We start from the raw sequence: 25,423 nt of genomic DNA on the forward strand, positions 1-25,423 counted from the left end.
TAGCGAGAGTACCTGGGTCACGTATCGAGGTCTATGACAGGTTTTACCGCTACATCTTGTCAGATACGGCTGCCATCATACGAAACATGGACTCGCTTTTTCTGTATGATATCTTGTTTTATTACATACTTCAGTGTGTAAGACTGAGTTGATGTTGAAAAAGTGGTATTTTCATAGCAGTGAACACAACACTTGATATTTCATTGCAGTGAACATAACGCTTTGACGGAACTATTGTATTAAAAGAGTTACCTCCCCGCAGATTATCTCCGCTTTATCGTAAGTGTCTCGCCCGTGCACAAACTGATGACGTCCTTTTTACGTAAGTTCCACATTGACAAAGAAAAATAATGACAGATGGTCATTCATGGAGTTAATATCGCTTCTTGCCGTTTGTTATTTCTCATTTAACTCGTCAGTTGAGTCTGTTCGTTTCTCAAAGTGCCATATACTTAACCAACTTGTATTCTTTCACTTCCTGCAAAGTTGATATTGTATATAATCATATCCAAATGTATGGGAAGGAATTTTATTGACATCAAATATTTTCTGTTACTTTTGTTTATATTTCTAAAGACTTTGCAAACACGGAACTACTTTTTAAGTCGCAATTACAAGGGGTGGTCCCTGCCTGTTAGTTAGGGAGAATTTTCGTTTCAAGGTATTACATTTGTAATGAAATTATTTAATTTTCCGGTAGACAACTACACAAAGTGTATATATAATAGATAGGATATTCCTATACCCTACTCGTGAAAACATTTCCTTTCCACCGTCTTTTGATGATATTTCACGAGACACATGGAAAATCCTCTATATCACAGAGAAACTCCACTATCTCGATATGTGGTTTAAGGCGATTTAACTTCATGGTACTGACACGATGAACTTGCTCCGCTTATCTCGAACTAGGGAAAATTTGACATATTTTCGATTGCCAGAGTACAGAGTTAACAAGGTTTTGATGAATGTGATTTCTACTACAATGTTGCTTTATATCCTACATACCTTGTTATAACGTGACAGGACCGCCTCCGTGGTCTAATGGTAGAGCGTCCGCCCGGAGAGCGGAAGGTCCGGGGTTCAATCCCCGACCGCGTCATACCAAAAGACGTTAAAAGTTGGTACTTGTTGTTACCCTGTCTGGCTCTCGGCATTAATGGGCTAAAACAAGGACTGGTCGGTTCGGAGTCAGTATACTGTGTCTGAGTGGGGTAGTCATGTTAAACTGCGGGATGGTATCTCATTGAGCTAGCACTATAAATCGGCATCAGTCCGGACTAGTACAAGCAGCCACACAAACACACACACGTACATGCACGTCGCTATATAAGTGCAATGATCCTGACGTGACGTTAAACCCCATTTCACCTCGCGACCTATAATGTTACAGTGCCCTGTTATGCTCAAACACCAACATTGTACTATAAGACCTGTTCCGTTGTTCATCCCAAACTGGATTCAATGGGAGATATCGCTTGGATCAGATCGATCGTTATATCCCAGGAGAAATCGCTACATTGAAACCGCATCACAATGCTTTGGAGACCAATCACAATGAAATGATTTCACAACTCTTTCTGCCACTGAATAAAGTCGGGTGTACTTTTTACACTAAAGACATTGGTTATTACTGTATTCACTGAAAAAGTTGGAGAATGATGTTGGATGATATATAGAATCTCACCCGCATGTCTTTGTTTAAAAAATATCAACACTAATCGATAAAAGTTTAAAACTGCTAGCCAAGCCTCGGAGTCTTAAACCTTTATCGACTCGTGTCGTTATATTTGATATCAAAAGACGTTCTATCTATAATCGGGGTGACTGTGTACGAACTTAGTCATGTCGGGTTTTCCTCCCATATTAAGCTTTCGTCGTATTTAACAGAACACTTTTCATCCGTCTTTCTGTGTAATGTTATGATCCTCGAACCTGTTTATATAGCGAGCCCTCAAGTCGGCACCAACGTCTGCTGGTGTTGTGGAGCCTTCTGAATGGGAGTAATGTTATCGAATGGTATGCAAGATGGCGACAATCATCTGATTGTATTACTGATCTACAGCTGTAAAGACCACTGCAAGTTGACACAATAAATAAATACATATTTTTTAATCGATATGTTTTGTATATAGGTAAACTTTCAAATAAAAGCGACAAACTCTTTCCATATGCATGAGAAATCTCTGCTAAAAGCAGAGTCGGTTGTACGATTCCGACTGTCATGATCATGTGTTTATGAACAAACGCTGACTGCCACGACTAGTAACCTTACGATACGACATTTCGCCGATTCATTGATCACGTTGATAAATTCTTTGAACTGATGTACTCCATATTTGCAGCATGGATGAAATCTTAATATAAAGTAGTCTGATCCAACGTTTGAACCTATTCTAAATGCCATGCAAGGAATAATGTCGTGACAGAATAAATCATGTGTTTAATTACGCAAATACAAACACAATCTCCAAGGCAATACGGGAAGGGGTCAGAAAAATAGATCCCTTCTAGACTTGAAACATTGAAAGATCAATAACACAAGGGTCATGGTGATTGTGATAAACTGATGTTAACAACTAAAACAACATTAAACCCCATGAGGGTAATTACGATTTTCAACAAGCGTTACACACCAAAATTCGCTGGCCCGAACAAAGCTTGTGGAATTCGAAATGTACAACTTTCGATCATGCAACCGACTCCTCCATCCTCCTTAAGTTATCTCCCTTGGGAGGTAGGCGCGCGTTAGCACTACCAATAGTGCGATAACAGTACCCAGCTTTCACATGAAGCAACCAATCGCGAAATTATCGCCCGTTAAAGACCTCAGAGGAATGATTCGCAATTTTACGCCGTCAATATACAGTTGTAGTAGAATATTAGGGCTGCAAATGTCCTCTAAAGTTTGCAGGCAAAATACCGAGTCTCTGCGCTTTGACCGTAGGCGGCCCATCTAATTTACATGCTCGGGTAACCATGACCCGGAAATGAACTTGATGACATTGAATGTGCGTAATTAAGGTTTTATATGGACACTGTTACGTGACCCATGACCTTGGTAGGCCCCTTAAGTAAATGTTGGGTTAGACATGAATGCGAATTATTTCTTTTAAGATACATTGATTTATTGAGATAAATATTTTCTGTTGAACTCTATTTTATTTTTAATGGGTGTTCGCTTATCTCTCGATGGCGTATATCACCGGTGTTGCTAACCGCGCTCGTAAATAACCAGACATAATCAGAGTTAATAATTACTGTGAAATTGCGATGTAAGGCGACTGAAGACAACATGTGGACTAATGTGATCGCTGAACGAAAGGACCGAGAACTTAAAACAAAACAATGCACGCAAGCACTGATGGATTATGGATGTAAAATGAACATTCTTTTCTGTCACTGTTATATCTGATAAGTGGCAGGAACTTTTATGGAAAAATAATGTTCATATTGGTAAAAAGAAATGCCTAGGATTTTTAGAGATTGATTTATGTCAAGGCCTGCATGACCATGTCTGCCTTGGCGAAATTTAGGTAGGTATTGCACCTTTAAGAATCGAAACATTCAGACATGTGTGTGTGTGTGTGTGTGTGTGTGTGTGAATTTTATGGAGCTGGCCAACTGAGATATATCATGTCGCAAGTTAACATAGATACCCCACTCAGACACAGCATACTGACTCCGAGCCGACCAGTCTTTATATCCTTAATGCCGAGCGCCAGGCAGGGAAACAAGTACCATGTTTTGGCGTCGCAGGGATAGAACCACCGACGTTCCGCTCTATGGTCAAATGCTTTCTCCACTGGACCAAGAATGGGTCGATCTTACGTCGGGTGTAGCCGGGTATATTATACTTGTATATTGCTCACACCTGGGCAGGTAAAGATATGTGAAAACATAATAATAGTTACTGATATAGGTTGTTGCCATCAAACCAATGATCAAATTTAGATCCAGCAGTTGCTAGTGGACTTGACCTTATATTATAGGTTTTTGTTTTATTTGCGTCTTGCACAGATGAGTTCTTGATCCGGGTTCCTTTGCTAGTATTAATAGTCTTGGGCAACTATCATTTTGAGATATTGTGTTTTAAAAACGTCAAGGGATCAGCTGTCCACAACGCCTTCATTTATCGTGGTATATTATCTACTCAGAAATCTTTACTACCTATTAACTCATCTTGCAACTTGTCTTAAGGGCAATTAATTTGTTATCGGGGTAAATATATTGAAATATATTGCTCTGGAATAGCAAAACGGAAACTTCTCATTGGCAAAGCGAGGTTCCAAAATTCGTGACAATCCCTGCAGACCGTTAAAGAAAAGGTGACGTGTGAAATCTGGCACATTGTAAAGCTTGTGATGAATCTGCTGTTTGACCGTTTCTAACCTTGCCTCCGCGGGGACTACTTTCACATCGTAGCAAACGTTACATGTGTTGTATACGTTATGCTGACACGGCTGCCGTCGGGGCACTGGTGACGTCGGCTTACGGCGTCCAAACATGCAATTTTACCATTAGCTTCCGCCAAGGACATTCCTGACGGGACCTGAGCATATTCCAGCGCGGCGTGGTGTTGAAAGCAGGAATGGATTTCATCCTTGAAGTGTCAATAGCTGTCAGTTTGCAATACGCTGTAGACATTGTTTCAGTGTGGTAACATTCTTATCGTGGTCAATTGCTCTTTGTTGTGTTAGGGTCGTATGTTAGATGTCCCTTGGCGTTTTGCCTGCATCTCACACCGAATCTGAAATACGTATTTGGCGTTTATGGCTTTGCCGTGTACATTGGCAATAGACGTTTTTTTCGCGAATGCTTGATTATTTTTGAGAGTGGGGTTGGTCTTAAGGAATATATCAGATACTATTTTTGAGAGGGTAATAATTTCACTTCGCATCATTTCGCTATATAGTACTCTGTCTTTTTAAGAGAAGAGACAGGAGTTCAATAACAAAAAATATGTTTTTATTTCGTTTTAGGATTGTATCCCTTTCAAAAAAGACGTTTTTACGCGCATGGCATTGGGGCAGGATATGCAAAACGCTGTAGAGCATATGGAGCTGTGGACAATAATGGACACACCTTAGAGACATTATGTAATTGTCTTCTAAACCTAACAAAACAAATTTAAGAATGAAATGTCGACCATAGTGTATAATTATTAAATCATCTGTATGGTGTCAGGTGAAATTTGACATCTTATCATGTTTTGTGTTGTTTTTTTTTACTTTGACATCCCCGATTAATTTTCCAGGTTTGTCAGCACCATACCGGGGTTTCACAATAATCGTAAACTCCTGAGACCTGCATCACATCGGGCTTTCCTCCTGTGTCAAGCTGTCACGCTGTGATAAAACTGGAATACTGTTCAAAGCAGCGTTAAACCCAACTCGTTCACTCACTTGAAATAGAATCATGAAACGCCGCGAATATTAATTACAATAGCTGCATGTGTGCTAAAAGTGAAAGCAAGACTTTCAGGTTATAAGGAATATTACTTAAGTAATGACAAAAGGTGCAAAGTGTGCTTTTTAAGAAATACACCTTTTTGCTCGAGATGAACGTCAACGAGTTTTCATCACGTGGTGATCAGGGCAGTCACGTGACTGTATTTAGGCTATATTCAGAAGCGTGTGCAACGTACGTACTTTATCAGCCCGAGCTGAATGAAAAAATGCGCAGTCGTAAAGTATTATTAGTATTTAAGGCCTTATTGGCCTCTTTCTAGATGCGGGCACTTCTAAAAATGACCGCTCGCAGTCACCTGACTGTGTATACTTGCCAAGGTTTGTAACCACGTGATCAAAACTCAATGATGATGTTTATCGCATGCAAAGTTCTTACTGTCATTCAATGCTGTAAGTATTTCCTGAATGGCTTGTCACATTAAGTATAGGCACACACGCAGCTATCATCGTTAATTGTTAATCGCCATATTTCGTGATTCTATATTATTTGGCGAGGACTATAGAGCTTTTCATAAAATCATGTCCTAAAAGTTTTCCTATAACATGGATACCGACATGGACCGACCAATCCTTGTTTTATCCTCGTAACGCCGAGCGTCTTTCGATATGACGCAGCCTGGAATCAAAACACCAATCTTCCGCTATCCCGACAGACTCTCTATCCACTAGACCAAGGATGTGATCTCTGGGCGGTGGTTAAAGCATTCGCTCGTCACGCTGAACATCCGGGTTCGATTCCCTACATAGATACAATGTATGAAGCCCATTTCTGGTGTCCTCCGCCGTGATGTTGCTGGAATATTGTTAAGATCGACGTAAAACCATGATCACTCACTCACAACAATTCTTATGAAACTATCATGTCTCAACAATGTTTAAATCAACGTAGCTAGAATCTTTCTCTGTTTCACGCGTAAGTTATTCTAGAGCTATCTAAAGAAAAGCTTCAGCTTAAATAATTTTTGAAGAGGGGCGGTCGGGTAGCCTCGTGGTTAAAGCGTTCGCTCGTCACGCCGAAGACCCGGGTTCGATTCCCGACATGGGTTCAATGTGTGAAGCCCATTTCTGGTATCCCCGGCCGTGTTATTGCTGGAATATTGCTAAAAGCTGCGTAACACCATACTCAGTCACTCCGTTTTGAAGATCAACACACCTCCTTCCCATTCCAATATCAGGAATCTTTATTTCCATCTTAAATAAATGACAAAATAATTCGCTCCAGATCCTCCCTCGTGTTGACCCCTTCCACCTATCAGATATACACAGGTTTTGAGAACAAACATGTCAGCACCATAAACCAATGTTATTTGTACGGGTGGTTTTAAATGTATTTTATGTAGCAATTAAAATTCTTGACAGGTTCCAAAACTTAATCTTGTTGCAATTACCCGTCAATTAAATCTCCCATTCGTATACAAATGTACAAGGTCTGATGGGGACCTACATCTGGCAACGGTCACTGTACGCGTAATTGTAATGTTGACTAAGAAAAGCCAAGCACTTCCGCTCGAGAGACGTAAAAAAGCCTCGTTGCTAAACATCGTGGTATCGAATAAACATCTTTGCGTGGTGGCGGAAAACAATAATAAATATTTATCTGGTGCAGTGCGCAAGACACTAACTCGTCGCTTGTGTCCGATTCGAACCATTTACCACGGCACCTGTTCCCATCCGTCATGCGCACGCGTCGAATACGAAACTGTGGCAGAATTTGTTATGTGCAGGTGGGGCCGAGTATCCCATGCCCCTTACATCCTGTGCGATCTTATCTGGTCGCATAGACCAATCAAAAGAAGGGTGACGAGCAAGTATTCGCGGCATTTATTTAAAGCTTTCCTCTTGGGGCAATTAGGGCTTATTACGACCAGGCTTTGATGTGATTAAATAGACCATTCAGTCTAATTGCAGAGGATATACTGTCTCCCAGAAGACGATAGCCTTCCACTAGTAGGTCTCAGATGTTAATAAATCAATTTACATGGATAAAAAGTAGTTATAGCATGGTAACCACGTCGACAGCTTCCAGAACATATGTTCTCAACGTGAAATGTCTCTACTGCTATTACATTGCATGCTGACTCGCGGTGAACGATGTGGCGGAGATTTGAGACGAGAGTGAAAGCTCTTAAATGAAACTTGGTATTCCTTAATCTACCCCCGAATCTGCCTATTTCTGTAGAATTAACTCCACATTTACCTGATCGGGTGTCTGGTATCGGGTGTCACGGAGTCGGTTTACCTGAGGAGGATTTAATACAAATTACTCCAGTCGTAATCTTGAGCAGCGTGTTATAATTGCATTTAAACGTAAAGCTACCATTATTAGTTTTGCCCCATCGTTGCTGATTTCAAGATATGTGTTTTTTTATATTTCCAGTTTAACTATTGCAATGTGAAAGAGTGAGAACCTTGATTTACGTTTGAAAAAAGGAAACATTCTGTAATATGTAGCAGTCAGCAAGTACTCCTATTCATCATATTTACGATAATGAAGTATTCGTATTTACAGTAACCATGTACTCGTATTCATAAAAATCACGAGGGGGCGGTCGGGTAGCCCAGTGGTTAAAGCGTTCGCTCGTCACGCCGAAGACCCGGGTTCGATTCCCGACATGGGTACAATGTGTGAAGCCCATTCCTGGTGTCCCCCGCCGTGATATTGCTGGAATATTGCTAAAAGCGGCGTAAAACCATACTCACTCACCCACTATAAAAATCATGTAATCGTATTTACAGTAGTCAAGAACTCGTATTTACAGTAAATCAATTAATCGTATTTACAGTAGTCAAGTACTCGTATTTACAGTAACCAATTACTCGTATTTACAGTAACCAAGTACTCGTATTTACAGTAACCAAGTACTCGTATTTACAGTAATCAATTACTCGTATTTACAGTAATCAAGCTATGATAAAACAAATCTTTGAATCATTTGTTGTTACACTGCCTGCCGTTCGACATTTCGGGGACAAAACAAAGGCTGGTCGGCTCGCGAACGCGATGTTCAACTTCACCTCACAATACAGAAATGATGAAGACGGCCAGTTGTTGCTACAGCCTAGGTATTGCTACAGTCGAGGTGTTGACATTGTAATAAGAGCCATGACACATAACAGCACAGCTAACAACATGATATTGCCACCACCACCACCACCAGTGACACCACCACCACCAGTGACACCACCACCGCCACCAGTGACACCACCACCAGCAGTGACACCACCACGGCCACCACCGCCACCAGTGACATCAACATCACCACCAGTGACACCAACACCGCCACCAGTGACACCACCACCACCACTACCATCACCACCAGTGACACCACCACCACCGCCACCAGTGACACCACCACCACCGCCACCAGTGACACCACCACCACCACTAGTGACACCACCACGGCCACCAGTGACACCACCACGGCCACCAGTGACACCACCACGGCCACCGCCACCAGTGACACCACCACGGCCACCGCCACCAGTGACATCAACATCACCACTACCACCACCGCCACCAGTGACACCACCACCACCGCCACCAGTGACACCACCACCACCACCGCCGCCACCAGTGACATCAACATCACCACCAGTGACACCACCACCGCCACCAGTGACACCACCACCACCACTACCACCACCACCAGTGACACCAACAAAAATACCAAGAATTATATAGTCTTGGTCCACTTAGATACCATGCCGAAGTTAACATGGATATCCAACACAGACACATTCTACTTAAATATATTTATTTAAATGAGATGGGGTTTAATGTTGCGTTCAAGATTATTGCTTTTATATAATGACGTGAATCCACGTGTGCATGTGTACAGCTTGTGCTAATCCAGACCAATGCCGGTTTTATAGCGCTAGCCCACTGAGATACCATGCCGCAGTTAAACACAGATACCCCACTTAGACTCCAAGAACACCAGTCCTCGTTTTATCGAGTCGAGCCCAGGCAAGGTAACAACAAATACCACCTTTTAAGGTCTTTTGTATGACGCGGCCAGACGATCTAATCACTGGTATTCCGCTCTCCAGTCAGATGCTATTTCCACTGGACCACAGAGGCGGCGGTTTCTGTCCTCTGCACAGAGAATTGCGGGCCTTTGACGACAGGGTCACCCGTGGACCCCATTATCACAAACCCATTATCTTCTATCCCATTCACACCAAAGCAGGCCCTGGTTGCATAGATATAAGTTAAAACTCGTTGTTTCGTCTCCATTTCTCTTGGTTTGGTGTTCAGTGAACATAATATATTTACAGCCTTTATTGCAACATGCGTTGACGCACTGTTTACTGTAGGCGTATATACTGTAACGTGTGATCTGAGTTATCTAAAATAATTACTTTTGGTTATCATTTACATTCATAAGCTATTTCAGATGCAGAAAGCGTAAACTAGTGTATCTTATCTGCCTTTTACTATTGCTGTTTTTAAGCAGGACACGGGTGAATCTAAAAAAATCTTAAAACCCGCGACATTTCAAGTTAATGTTCAATTAAGTTCAGCGAAGTTTTAAAAAGCCTATCCCTTGTCATATATCCTTCAAATGTGAAAAGTGTAGCATGTAAAAAAAGCGTTGTGTCAATATTACAATAGTTAGATGTATTCCCAACTCGCTGATTGCAGTAAATTATGCTGACAAAATGTCCTAACCTTTGAAACAAGAGAACAACAAAAATATTACAAGTTTCTCCAAGGGCTCCGAACTGTCGTTTCAATTGCCTCATTATCGCGCCTGCAATAAGAAGCTTCAATTAAACCCACCAATATCCAACGGAGAAGCGAGATACTGAAGGGCAGGCACTCTCCAGACAATACGTTTGCATGCTCATTACAAAAAGTGTCCACATCCCCTTTGTCAGTAAGCCCTTGTTTGCAGAATTACAAATAATTGCCAGGAACCGCCTTGAGAAGAACTTGGTCCGTCCTTTCGTGACCAGCACTCTGTCTTGATAGCACCACAAGAGCAGTTTCGGGTCACAATCGCGAGAAATTAATTTATATCTCAATAAATGTAAGATTTATCAAATATTTGGTGCTAAGGGGCCAATTCTTCCCCAAGCTATTCATTATATGGTGCGTTGAACACAACTAAACCAATCCGACCCGCCACCGGATAATCCGTCTTTCTTACAAGGGTTTTTCACCAGTGTCAACAAATTGAGTTGGTGTGTAAATACGTGGTGCCCTTGGGAATTGGCCATAATTAAAGAAGAGGTGCCATACAGTAGCACAAGATTACTGCCTGACAGCACTCATCAAACTTTTAGACCTCATTACCTAGGAGCCAGTGTAACAAGGGGGTTGATTAAATTAAACAGCATACCGTTTCCCACTCGGGACTGGTATCAAGGATGGGGAATGAGGCTTTCAGTAAAGCTAATTTAACTACACTCTGTTGTACACTTAAACATTTTGTAAACCATCCCCCGTTCCAAATGTCAAGATTTATAACATTTCAATCTACAAAGCTTCAGTCCACGTTCGATACGCTGTTAATTGAGCTTCCAGAGGGCCTTCCAATAGTGACAGAAGATCCTGAAAGATTCATGATTGTACATAAGCCGATACTGCCCCCGTTGAAACACCGCGACAGAATGTGTGAATAGCATGTATTTAAATTCTGATTGTCTCAACGCTGAGTAATTAATTCTGTTGGAATATTATTCCAGAGGTGCCTCACCCTTTCTGGTGGGCAGGGAGATGAGGCACTTAATGGAACTTGATTAAATATCTGATTGCAAGACTTGTTTTGTTAGATTGTCTCTGTAAATATTTGGCAACAGATTAAATGAAAGCGTGTTGTGTTTCTTAAATTCGTTACAATTGGACATGATCACACATTAGGGTTGTATACACACTTGGTAGTTGTCACAGAATATGTTTACTGATCAATTATATTTCTGTACCCTTCTGAAACCTTGTTCAGATTTGATCATTATTGGAAAACATTGAGTCAACAGGGAAGGTGACTTTCCTGACCTCCTCTCTCCATTGAAAAGCAATAAACAATAAACGATAACAAACACCGATTTCTTTATGACAGGAATGCAGTGGGGCCGATGAAATGATTTTCAACACCCAAAGCAAAGCAAATAATATGTTAAACTGTTGTTCAGAGCTTGATCTTAAAGGAAATATATCCATTTATCATCATCCAGTTAGATAGAAAGCTAACACTCACTTTGTCGGGGCGCTTTCCTCCTAGTTTTCAATTTGTATCGCATTAAACTATATAAAACAAACATAAACATAAAATTACAAATAATAACTGAACGAAATTTAAAGGAAACTTTTAAAAGAGTTCACACGTGCATGTCAAATCAAGCTGCACTCTCTTTCATATGTTGCTTCGCATCAACATGCATCGTTTTGGCAGCTGACACCTTTACAATACATGGCTACTATAACAACAGCTAGTAACGACATGGCCAAATTGCTGTCGCCGATCAGAAACTTGTCATGAGAGTGTTCTGATTCCCCATGCTTCGTGTAACTAAAGATACGAGATCGGGACAAACAAACCAACTTGATTAATGACCAAAATTGCCCTGAAACACAATCAGTTAACCACATTGATTGAGCCAGCATTGTACACATTTTCTAAACAAACAATCAACAATTACCATTAACAAAGACGGAGGTAAAACACAACCCTGTCTGACACACCATCCCTAGACATCTTTGTCACCCGCTGTGCTGAGTTGACAGCCGTGGACCCAATAAAAGGTTTCAAATAGACTGATAACCGGCAAATTACCTCCTTCAATCAACCTGATCATTTTGCGGGCTATATGAACATGTAATTATCACAAGGCAGCCCGATGTCGGAAAACGGCATTGCTTATTTATCACTTGACTGCCTCTGTCATTAAACGTCGAGAACGGTGCATCAACTAAACGCAAAAACGTCGTTGCAAAACCGCTCCGACAGTTGCCGTGTCTGTCAGAGGCGTGCAAAGCTCTCACAGGTTCAATGGAAGCTCCGTGCAGACCCACAATTCTATGAAATATGATAGCGTAATAACGATTACTATAAGATGTCTGCGCTGAACAGAGTGATGAGCGTTTCCTGTAGTGTTTTCAAGCGTATCTATCAGTTGGTCGAACTGGGACCATTTTCGCATCCTCTGGCGCTCAAGGTGTAATTGGTAATTAGCTAGCGAGAACAAATGTTAGCAAATTAAGAACACTCGGAGAACATGTCTATATTAACGAGAAAATGCTATCTGTATGTCGCCACGTTCAGTAACTCCTGCGGTTATAATTTCGAATAATTGCTCATAATTGCAAATTCGTATCATCTCAGTGGAACAAGTCCTTGGTATGTTCGGTCGCATTTCAGGATTGTTTTACATGCAATAAAGATAACTTTAATAGTAATTGAACAATTAATGGTAAAGTAGAACCAACCGTATAACATAATTGATGCAACAATACTACAAAATCAATTTATTGTATTTTATTGTCCCAAGACGAAAAAAACCCATCCACACTGCATGGAGCGATGTGATCTTTCCTAATCATTTTTCAAGTCAACAACACACCAGATGTTTGTTTTAGACACGCTATGTTTTGTACAGTTGTTTTTGTACCTCGTCGGTGCTAACGGGGTTAAGGCAACACACACTCACTCACTACCCCACTCACTCAAATAGATTTATTGTTCATCATGTTTTTTCTCCAATAAATTTTTCGAAAATTTAGAAATATCCGAGAGAGAAAAGAAATGTAAGTCAAACGAATAAAGACCACGCAGTAGGTAAAAACAGAAAGTACAGATAGCTAAAACAATAAAAAGTAACCAACATTATTCGTGTATGAAGTGAAGACGTCGATGGCTACATTATATGTAACAAACAATAAACGAGAAAATAAGAGAGTGAGAAAACCATTCACACGTAGAGAAGATGAACCATGTACGCGTGGAGAAGACAAAGCATGGGTTCGGTGAGAAGACAAACAATACACACACAGAGAGAAGGCCAACCATGCACACACAGAGAAGACAAACCATGCAGACATAGAGAAGACAAACCATGCAGACATAGAGAAGACAAACCATGCAGACATAGAGAAGACAAACCATGCACACAAAGAGAGGAGACAAACCATGCACACACAGAGAAGACAAACCATGCAGACATAGAGAAGACAAACCATGCACACAAAGAGAGGAGACAAACCATGCACACACAGAGAAGACAAACCATGCAGACATAGAGAAGACAAACCATGCAGACATATATAAGACAAACCATGCACACAAAGAGAGGAGACAAACCATGCACACACAGAGAAGACAAACCATGCACACAGGGAAGACAAACCATGCAGACATATATAAGACAAACCATGCACACAAAGAGAGGAGACAAACCATGCACACACAGAGAAGACAAACCATGCACACAGGGAAGACAAACCATGCACACAGAGAATACAAACCATGCACACACACAGAAGACAAACCATGCAGACATAGAGAGAAGGCAAACCATGTACACACATAGAAGACAAACCATGCACACACAGAAGACAAACCATGCAGACATAGATAAAACAAACCAGCACATACAGAGAGAAGACAAACCATGCACACACAGAGAAAAGATAAACCATGCACACAGAGAAAAGACAAACCATGCAGACAAATATAAGACAAACCATGCACACAAAGAGAGAAGACAAACCATGCACACACAGAGAAGACAAACCATGCACATAGGGAAGACGAACCATGCACCCAGAGAAGACAAACCATTCACACACAGAGAAAAGATAAACCATGCACACGCAGAGAAAAGACAAACCATGCACATAGAGAAGACAAACCATGAACTCACAGAGAGAAGACAAACCATGCACACACAGAGAAGACAAACCATGCACACACAGAGAAAAGACAAACCATGCACATAGAGAAGACAAACCATGAACACACAGAGAGTAGACAAACCATGCACACACAGAAAAGACAAACCATGCAGACACATAGAAAAGACACACCATTCACACATACAGAAGACAAACCATGCACACTTAGAGAAGACAAACCATGCACATACAGAGAAGACAAACCATGCACACACAGAGAAGACAAACCATGTACATACAGAGTTGACAAACCATGCACACACAGAGAAGACAAACCATGCACATACAGAGTTGACAAACCATGCACATACAGAGAAGACAAACCATGTACACACACAGAGAAGACAAACCATGCAGACACAGAGGGAAAGATAAACCATGCACACACAGAGAAGACAAACCATGCAGACACAGAGGGAAAGATAAACCATGCACACACAGAGAAGACAAACCATGCACACACAGAGAAGACAAACCATGCACACACAGAGAGAAGACAAACTATGCAGACATAGAGAAGACAAACCATGCATACATAGATAAGACAAACCATGCACACACAGAGAAGACAAACCATGTACACACAGAGAAGACAAACCATGCACACACACAGAGAAGACAAACCATGTACATAGAGAGAAGACAAACCATGCACACACATAGAAGGCAAACCATGCAGACATAGATAAGACAAACCATGCACATACAGAGAAACGATAAACCATTCACACACAGAGAAAAGATAAACCATCTACATTCAGAGAAACGATAACAAAGCAACAAACTTATGTCAACAGGCGAGTGAACTAGTGATTCTTGTCCTTATAGGTTCGTTTGTTTTATTAAGAAAGCCATGATCAGGCCCCTTTAGGATGACCTGGCTTGCTCCTTATCAAAGAAGTCAGCAGACTTTATATACAAATGGTCACCCGACAACTTTATCTATACTCTGCAAAATAAGAAACGCAAAAGTGATTTCAGATGACTGTGTATTTGATAGATGATATAAATAATCAACAGATTGTAATCGATTGTTCAAATTTGACACACATCATTGTCAATGACTCAGGTTCAATATGGCACACAGGGGGTGGACAAAGAGTTGCAGTGGTTAAAGCGATCACTCGTTACGCCGAAGACCTGGGTTCGATTCTCCACATGGGTAGAATGTGAAGCGTGTTTCTTGTGTCCCCCGCCGTGATATTAATGAAATATTGCCATGACACACATGGAAGAGTAGATTTTCAATGTGAAGGCCATCTGTTTTCAATATCTTGTGTAGTCCATCTGAGTCCAAAACTGACGGTCATTGTCGTCCCATGGGAGCAGTCAGATCCCGAATTGTGCCCAAATGTTCACTCACTCTGCTGGGTGGTCGGGTAGCCTAGTGGTTAAAGCGTTCGCTCGTCACCCCGAAGACCCGGGTTCGATTCCCGACATGGGTACAATGTGTGAAGCCCATTTCTGGTGTCCCCCGCCGTGATTTTGCTGAAATATTGCTAAAAGCGGCGTAAAACCATACTCACTCACTCACTCTGCCTGCAGTGCTTGTGCCAACTGTCGGATGTTCTGTGTTTGTTGCTGACGTGCTCGCAGTCGTTGATCCAGAGCATCCCATAAATGTTCGATTGGATTTAAATCTCGAATCCTTGATGGCCATGGCAGGACCTGGATGTTGTGATTCTTGAGAAAGGCTGTTGTCAGTCTTGCCGCGTGAGGTCGGGCGTTGTCTTGTGGGCAAATAACATTTACAACGTTACCAGACCTCCTCCTCAGGTACACACCTTTTCAGTATCCATATGTTTATCACCAGACTAACATCAAATCTCTGAAATTAACATATTTTACAGAAAAAAAACATTTGTTGAATAGTTATAAAATGTAATAAAAAGGAGCTCAGATACTGCAGTAATCTAGACTGCCCAAACATTATATACTTGCATGGGCTGTATTGGTTATGGTAGTTTCAGGGTCTGTATGACAGACTAGGTTATCAGTAGCCAGCGTTATTATCTATATAGTTGTCACACCTTAACTATATCTATATGTTGACGAGGCCTTCTCCTTATCTTTATAGTAAGAGATCTCCTTATCAAACAAATTACCTCCTTTTCTATAATGGTTACTGGAACTGCTCCTTATGTATAAGGTCATCAGATCTCCAACTACTCTTATCTGATAGTTATCTGTCAATATCAGACCTATATCCTTATGGTGCCGGACAGTCTCCTTTATATAGTTATCTGATCTTCTCCTTATGTAAACGGTGACCAAACCTTGTCCTTATCTATATGTCACCTGACATTTTCATCTTTAATGAAACCAGACCTTATAAATATTGTCTTGCCGAAGCGATGTAAAATCATAACTCACTCACTATGAATATTGTCTTATCCTTATCTATAAGCTTGTCATGGCTTCGCCTTCTGTCTATCTGGTGACCAGATCCATACCTTATCGTTATAGCTACCTTATCTATATGTTAATCTAACTTATATTATAGATACCATCATAGATACCATGCCTCCTTATCTATAAGGTTAATATAAAATATTTAGGATATTAGACCTTCGCTCTGTGTACCTGGGTACAAGACCTAATCCTTATCTACTAGTTTATAGTTAGAGTTAAACTAACAGTTAGTCTATGAAATCTTATTTTACATAATACCCTTCCCGACTCTAAAAATAATATTAAAAAAAATATTTAAGACTTGCTTGTATAAGTTTCTAGATTGTTCTATTTCACAATCATGGTGCAGGACTAAGTTACAGTGTCTCGTCCTTATTTACATGGTTAGCAAATCTTTATCTTATATGAACATCTACATATATATATACATACATACATACATACATACACGATCTATTAGGTTGCCTCTCACGACCACCACAGGATGCAGGGGACCTATTCTAACAGTGAACTTACTTTGTAACTCTGCCACGCTTACCTTATGTAATCTCTTGACTAGACTCTCATTGTACTCCTGGCTGCCCTCCACCATCCCTGTAAGCGGGTTAGAGAACCATTCCTTGAACTCCTTGTGAGACTGGAACACGTGTGGCATGAGGAAGTGCATAAGAGACCACAGCTCCATCAAGTTGTTCTGTAGAGGGGTACCCGTCAGCAGCAGACGTCGCTGGCTGGAAAAGTTCAACAGCATCTGCCATCGCTGAGACTTGAAGTTCTTGATGTTTTGAGCCTGAAAATAACATTTAGTGTTATGTCTGGTCGAATGAAAGGTTCAGCTTCATCCGGCTTACCCCAGAAATACATCTGTATGCCTATGTCAACAATATCTCATCTGGATAATGGCACCAGAAGAAAATCTACTCGGTCAATCAATACCATTCAGGTAAGACATGGTTAGTTTGTTTTTTTGTTTAACGCCGCACTCAGCAATATTCCAGCTATATGACGGCGGTCTGTAAACAAGCGAGTCAGGACCAGACAATCAAGTGATTGACATCATGAGCATCGATCCACGCAATTGGGATATGATGACATGCTAGTCGCCTCTTAGGTAAGACATGGGAGATTTTGTACATAATACTCAGTCATGTATGATATACATACCTTGAATCGGTTTCTAAAGGAGTTTCTGACACAAGCCTTGTCTTGGCTTGCCCCAACGTCCCTACAGGGATACCCAACTTATTGGCTTATAGAATGTTAAAACATTTGACATTTGAAAACACAACAATATGTTCTCTTGACTTGTTCACATTTATTTCTGGCCAGGGCTACAGATCAGGTACAATCCTTGCAACTGTCTTTGGTATTGGCCATATTGCTATGAGGATCTCATTAAATGAACTAATTTTCACAAAAGCAATTTTGTTGGTTAGAAATTATGAGTGAAAGTCCAGTCCAGTCCAAAGCGATGTTAGATGTGTGTATATATATATATATATATATATATATGTGTGTGTGTGTGTGTGTGTGTGTGTGTGCGCGTGCGCGCGTGCGTGTGTGTGTGCGTGTGTGTGCGTGTGTGTGTGTGTGTGTGTGTGTGTGTTACTATACCTTCTCATCTATATGTTTAAGGTAACTAGTCTATCTATAGTCTTCCTTATCTATACGACTGAAAAACTTTCCCGTTTCTAATTTAATGCAATATTAAATTTTACAATACCCCATCCTTGCTCACGTTACTGGAAAATGGTATATATTTCATTTGAAATCAAAGATTAATATGAAAACTATTACCAGTAAACCAGCTGGTTATTATCTTAGCGATACGCTAAACGGAAATTAACCGCAATCGCCAACAACATCACCAATGGGTTTGCATGTTTTACAAATGTATGGACGCGCGATGATATAGAGCCCAAATAACCGTGTGTTTTATTTGATGTTACATGTTGCTGTAATTGGAATATGGTGCTGTAAATACAACCAGTTGTATATCAGTAGCAGAGTGTGGTTTATTGGACGTCTGATATGCCTAGAACTGACAGGGTCCATTTCTGACATTGCCTGTCGTGACGTTGCAAAAGGCGGCGTAAAACCATACGCCATCACGATAACTGACAGGGCCCATTTCTGACATTCCCTGTCACTATAACTGACTGGGAAAGCTGATAAACACAAACTATGTTCATGTCATCCTTATCTGTGGGATAACCAGACCTTCTCCATAGTGACCAGATCCCTACCTTTACGCCATCTTTCTCCTTATGTATGTATGTATGTATGTATGTATGTATGTATGTATGTATGTATGTATGTATGTATGTATGTATGTATGTATGTATGTATGTATGTATGTATGTATGCGTGCGTGCTTGCGTGTGTGTATGTATGTATGTATGTATGTATGTATGTATGTATGTATGTATGTATGTATGTATGTATGTATCATAAGGATACGACACCTCTCCTTATCGATACGGATGTCAAACCTTCTTATCTGTAAGGATATCAAACCATCTCCTTATTAATAAGGTTGCCAGGGAACCTTCTTACCTCTAATAATACCAGACCATCTCCTTATTGATAAGGTTGCCAGACCTTCTTATCTGTTAGGATGCCATAGCATCCATCTCCTTATTGATAAGATTGCCAGGGCACCTTCTTACCTCTAAGAATACCAGACGATCTCCTTATCAATAAGGTTGCCAGACCTTCTTATCTGTCAGGATATCATGACATTATCTTATCGAAAAGGTATCCAGATCTCCTCCTTATGTATATGGATATCGTGACTTTGCCAATGTTATGCATATGTTTGACAGACCGTGACATATTTGTCATTAGAGGCTCCATATTCAATAAAATATGTTATCAGGAAAATCAGACACGTGTTACCAAGCACACCCTCGATACTCTAAATCGGAAGCTGAAATTAACTGCAATATTCCATATATCAAAACGTGAATGAGTTTGCTTGCTTTACATATGTATAAACTCGAGGATGTGTAACGCCCAAATAATCTCGGAGATTATGTAACATGTTGCTTTAAATGGAAGATGGTGCTGTAAATACAATTATTTATGTGTTTTTTTAATTGGAAACAGGTGTTCCCGTTTTGTTGAGGATGAGAACAGATTGTTTTTGTATAATTGTACACAGTGTTGGTGGTCTTTCTGGATCGCGTCTAAAACTAATATAAAACATGCAGTTCATTTTGTAAACAATGATATCATATTTGATAAGCTGTTGGCTATATTACAATTATTTATCCACATGGGATGAGATAAGCGCGTTAATGAAAACGAAGTCCAACTACGACAATCAAACGGTCTTTTTACAGGGGCAGATCGGCGGAGGTGTTTAAAACTTTAAAATATATTATTTACAATGTTGACGTTTAAAAACTTGTAAATGATTAGCATTTCTTATCTATTCCACAGACAGCCTCGGTGGCAACTTACACACTGACTGATGAGCGTTAGATAGAATCAGTATGACACATAGACTCATGCAAATATATAACGTCAACGCCAGAGAATAACCAGTCTCGATTATCTGTCCAAATAGATTCCATTGGGTGTAAAAGGCAAAATGGTGGTGAAATATACGAGTGAGTGAGTATGGTTTTACGCCGCTTTTAGCAATATTCCAATATCACGGCGGGGTCACCAGAAATGGGCTTCACATATTGTACCCATATTGGGCATCGAACCAGGGTCTTCGGCATGACAAGCGACCGCTTTAACCACTAGGCTACCCGACCGCACCTGTAATATACGAAAAGATCACTGAAAATCAGTGATAGCACCAGGTGTCTACGAAAAGGGTAAGCATGTTCGCTCTACTGCCAGCACCCGCCACTCATAATTTGCATTGAAATGTGAATGTCATTTACGGGAGGACCTTTTTCACATGTGCACACATTTAATACTGAAAATACATAAATATAATAATCAACGAAAGATTGGCGTGACGAGCGAACGCTTTAACCACTAGGCTACGCACCGCACCTGCGTGAAGCATTAACAATGTACTTTAGCCAAGTGTACATGCTTCTTAACAAGGTGCGGTGGGTAGCCTAGTGGTTAAAGCGTTCGCTCGTCACGCCAATGGCCCGGGTTCGATTCGCCACATGGGTACAATGCATGATGACCATTCTGGTGTCCGCAGTAATATTTCTGGAATATGGATACTAGCGACGTAAAACCATTCACTCACTGAAAACATGCTATGTTAACATTGCATTAAGTTTTGCAACGCATTATTTGTTTCTCTCGTGATTTCATTGGATCAAAGAATCTATTTTAGTTATGTCATTTTCAGAGCCCTTTGAAACTCATCTGTGGTACACGTTTGTTAGTTTGTTTGTTGTTTAACACCGTACTCAGCTAGGTTTCAGCTATATGACGGCGGTCTGTAAATAAACGAGTCTCGACCAGATAATCCAGTGATTGACATCATGAGCATCGATCCACGCAATGGCCTACGACGACATGCATCAACCAAGCCAACGAACCTGATCACCCGATCCCGTTAGTCGCCTCTTACGACAAGCACAGTTGCCTTTTACGGCAAGCATGGGTTGCTTCACGGGCCGGCAAAGATGTTTAAATATCTAACAAATTAATTGAAACAATACATTTTATTATTGTTGTTTATCAAATGTTTGAAAAAGGAAACATGGTGAAAAATACTATTAATCAAACAAGGGGTGTATATTATGGTGGCCGAGAGGGGACATCGCTTTCTCGCTTTCTCGCTCCCCATAGTATATAGGTATATCTATAAGCTTAAGATATAATCTCCTCCTCCTCCACGCACCCCCACCTCCCCAACACACACACGTACCCACACGCATATACACTTTGCAATTCCTCCCACTGCACAAAATATACCTATGTGTTGAAAAAAATAACAATTTTAACCCCGCCCCATATTGCATAGTTCAGTTCTTGTTTATCAAATCCGCAAATCGTTGTAAATTTAAAACAAAGCTTATCAGTTCTCATTGTAATAATTTCTGTCATATAGGATTTTCTGAATGTTCGAGGAAAAACATTACTCCAACCAAAGCATGTTTTAAAAAAAATGTAATGTTAAAACGAAAACATCGCATGGGCTTTGCAATTTCGTAGATATGCTACAATGCAAATTTGACCATCTGGGCTAGATTTCCCAAGAGAGTGATATCAGAGTTACCTCCCCTCGATTGACCACCAATCAAATGAAACATTTTATGTATCTTTCCGTCAGAGACACTACCCTCTCCTGCGGCTGACGGCTCATGTTTCGCACGATGAGCTAAGAATAACCCTCCCCAGTACCGAAGACAGACAGGCGTATTACACACACGCGACTCCCCGACTTGGTGATTTGTAATTAGAGTTAATTTTTAATGTTTGTTGGGATTTGAAATTCGAATTAAATAGCGTGGAAGTACGCTTGTTGTTTTAGTATTGAAGTTTTAGGATGAATAACGATGTACGTTGAATGATAAGATACACTATTGCATTTATATTCCGGTCAGGAAGAGTTGCAATGACATTTTTAATTCAACTGATATAAAAGTTCATTCTTAGTCGCGGCACGTGCAATATCCATGACTTGGGTTATAGGAACACAGTGTTAATTTTGTGGACCGGCAATCGGTGAATAATATTCTTAGTCTAGCTATGTCACGCTGGCCTAAAAGCAACTAGGGCCTTGGAACAAAGAGCCCAGATGTTGACCCGAGATTCGACCCGTGCCATAAGGTGAGAATTGCTCTTTCTAGGTAGTATACCCATACAATCCACACTAGCCATGTATTGTGACCATCTGATACTCAATAATTACTTCCCCCCACCCCCCACCCCCCCACACACCGACATACTGATACTAAGGACATATTTTATTCCACCATCATAATGTCATAACGAGATTAGAAAGTATAGGTATTATGTAAGAAATTTAAAAATTAGATCAAGTATTATATTTCAGTGTGGGCCCGATATCCTTGTTTATGATCATATATAATTTTAATATGCATTTTAAATATTTTTTATGAAATAAATAATGATGAATGAATTCCAGTGTTACGTTAATCGGTCATCAGAATCGAATCTTTGCTTCATGATTGTAAAGTGTAAATGCAGTAATATTTTCTTCTTCACTAAATCAAGGAGCAAAGTGGAGATTTATCATCACTTAAACACAGCTTCCACTTCTCTGATCAACATCATCATCAAACTCTATCAGTCGATTATCATCAATTCATTATCCAGGTATTCTGTTTCTACGAATAAGGAAAACCACAGCTGTTTCGAGCTGATTGTTTGCCTTGAATCAAGATGCTCTGTGGAAATAATTGATGGCATGGTTATTCTTGCCACGAAAGGCTAGACAAGGGAGATAACCCAACCCATCTTATGACTAAGCTGTTCCCAATAGGCCTTGTGCAAAGTTGAGTCCAAACCTCAAACGCGGGTCTTTCAGCACGGCACGATGTTTCTAGGCAGAAAGGTGAGCTCGTTAAAACCGTTATGTTACACATGATCGTACAGTTACATTTAAGACATTCTAACCATTACGCGAACACCTGGTGTCATTGATGTTCACAGTATTATTTTCATCGCTGTTGCCGTTTAGGATGAATCTGTTTCACCAGATTATCGAGACTGACTATTCACTAGCGTTGACGTTTTTTTCTGTGTATATTTATATTTCTTTTATATTTACTGCCTCATAAAAACATTTGTATATAACTAACACACGCACACAGGAACATAGTCTTCACAATATATATGACTAAACAACAACCCGTTTTTTGTCATTTTTAACAGTTCACTGGGTACTCAGTATCGAATTTTTTAGAAATAAACTGATTTATTCTCAAAAACATTGTTCAGCCGCTCTCAGCCCGTACCCTATGGGATTTCAATGGCATGTATTCAATACCCTGTGCTTATTCACAGATCTATCGTGGTATGAGGACATATATACTCTCACAGCGTCCGGGTTGTTGCTATGTGTATTCAAAATGTTTTTTATAATCTAGTCACTTAACTGACATATTAACACTTAATAAATACCAACAACACATGTCATGATGTGTTCTGAAACTGAAAGTATTTTATAAAGCAATTAGCCTTTACACACGTGTACATTGTAAAGATATATATGCGGACATAGGAAGCAATACTTAAATTTTAATGCAAAGGAAATCGATATGTCAAATAACAAGTTTCATTTCTTTGTAGTTTATGTTTATTATATATTCTGTATGCACACGTGTTAAGAGATAATCAAAACTCAATGTAATTTCTCATATTTTCATGCAATTAGAATGTTATTTAATCCTATTCAGTTATCAGTAATGGATATATTTAAAAACATGCTATTATTTGCCACAGAGGTGATAGGGTAATTGATTAGAGACAGCTTATTCAATTAAAACATTTTCTAAAATTTATTGAAGCTTAAAAGTCGTATGACTATTCTATTGCTACTTCGAAGGATTACTTTGAAATATGACATGAATCATTGATTTTAGATTGTTAGTTTCACCCGGATTTTAGTATCTCCACTGTATGGTGGACATATTTGCTTGGAATCAGCAAGTCCCCCCCCCCCCCCCCCCTCCCCCTCCCCCATCCCCCCAAACCTCCTGAGGCTCAATCGTCCTTTTTAATCTACCACTGTACTGGTAGGGGATGACACCAATATACTTGAAAACTATTCTACGATCACAGCATGGCGGTTGCGATGTTCTTTTATCTTGTTGGTGTAGAAATGTTTACACAAGCATAGCGACGTGCAATGTACATCGACAATAATGTACTTATCAGTCAATCGTTATAATTGGCTTGTCATTGATATGTACATATCCATTTGATTAACAGCAATCTTGACATTTTCAAAAGTTTAACATATATATTTTTTATTGATGGCTTATTTAAACACGTACCTGTTGGTAACATGACAACATAGCTATGTATTATCTAAACAAGCGATTGGAGGGTCTTACTTGGGATGAATATCAGTCAATATAGGACTGCGTGTGTGTACGTTGTTGGCATATTAAACGTGATCATATGGAAAATGAGTAAAGTGAGTGAGTCATTTGGGTTTAACTCCGCTTTGAACATTGTTTCAATTAAATATCGGTTCTAAAAGAAGAGGCAAAGCAGTATGAATCACTACCAGATATATATAATACCCAGAACAAATGAACATTCACTTGAAAACAATATAAACTGTCGGGGGAAAACAAGTATACACTTGAAAACTGAATTTGACCAAAATATTTCAAACGTTATCAAAACGTTACTAGGCCGAAAACAGTCGCCGAGACACTACAAACATAAGGTTCAAAACACAACAAGATGCCCGTATCAAATATATCACTATCAAATAAGCAGTTCTTGTTTGATTCAATTGTATCCACCATTCAACATCGGCGTATACTTTCTTCTACCAGGAACACTTTGAACATAGTTTATATATATAAAATAATTACAGTAATAACATAAAGATGGCATGTGAGAAATTAAACATAGAATAACCAAAAACAATAAAGACAAAAAACACATACTTTTTTGAGAAATATTAAGTTATTAATATAGAAATAATTATTGTAAAAAGTATTGTTATTAACAGATG

At 39.9% G+C, this 25,423-nt stretch overlaps 1 protein-coding gene across 1 annotated transcript; it reads left to right on the plus strand.

Moving 5' to 3' along the window:
* The first annotated feature begins 8,472 nt into the window (after positions 1–8,472).
* On the plus strand, positions 8,473–10,443 carry LOC139453860 (uncharacterized). The gene is made up of 3 exons (XM_071235312.1): positions 8,473–8,534; positions 8,630–9,120; positions 10,370–10,443. Exons 1-3 carry the CDS (start codon positions 8,473–8,475, stop codon positions 10,441–10,443), a joined length of 627 nt encoding a protein of 208 aa, XP_071091413.1.
* The last annotated feature ends 14,980 nt before the right edge of the window (positions 10,444–25,423 follow it).

Source organism: Haliotis cracherodii, unplaced genomic scaffold (assembly GCF_022045235.1).
Source record: "Haliotis cracherodii isolate W230 unplaced genomic scaffold, xgHalCrac1.p SCAF_10, whole genome shotgun sequence".
Taxonomy (NCBI): Eukaryota; Metazoa; Mollusca; class Gastropoda; order Lepetellida; family Haliotidae; genus Haliotis; species Haliotis cracherodii.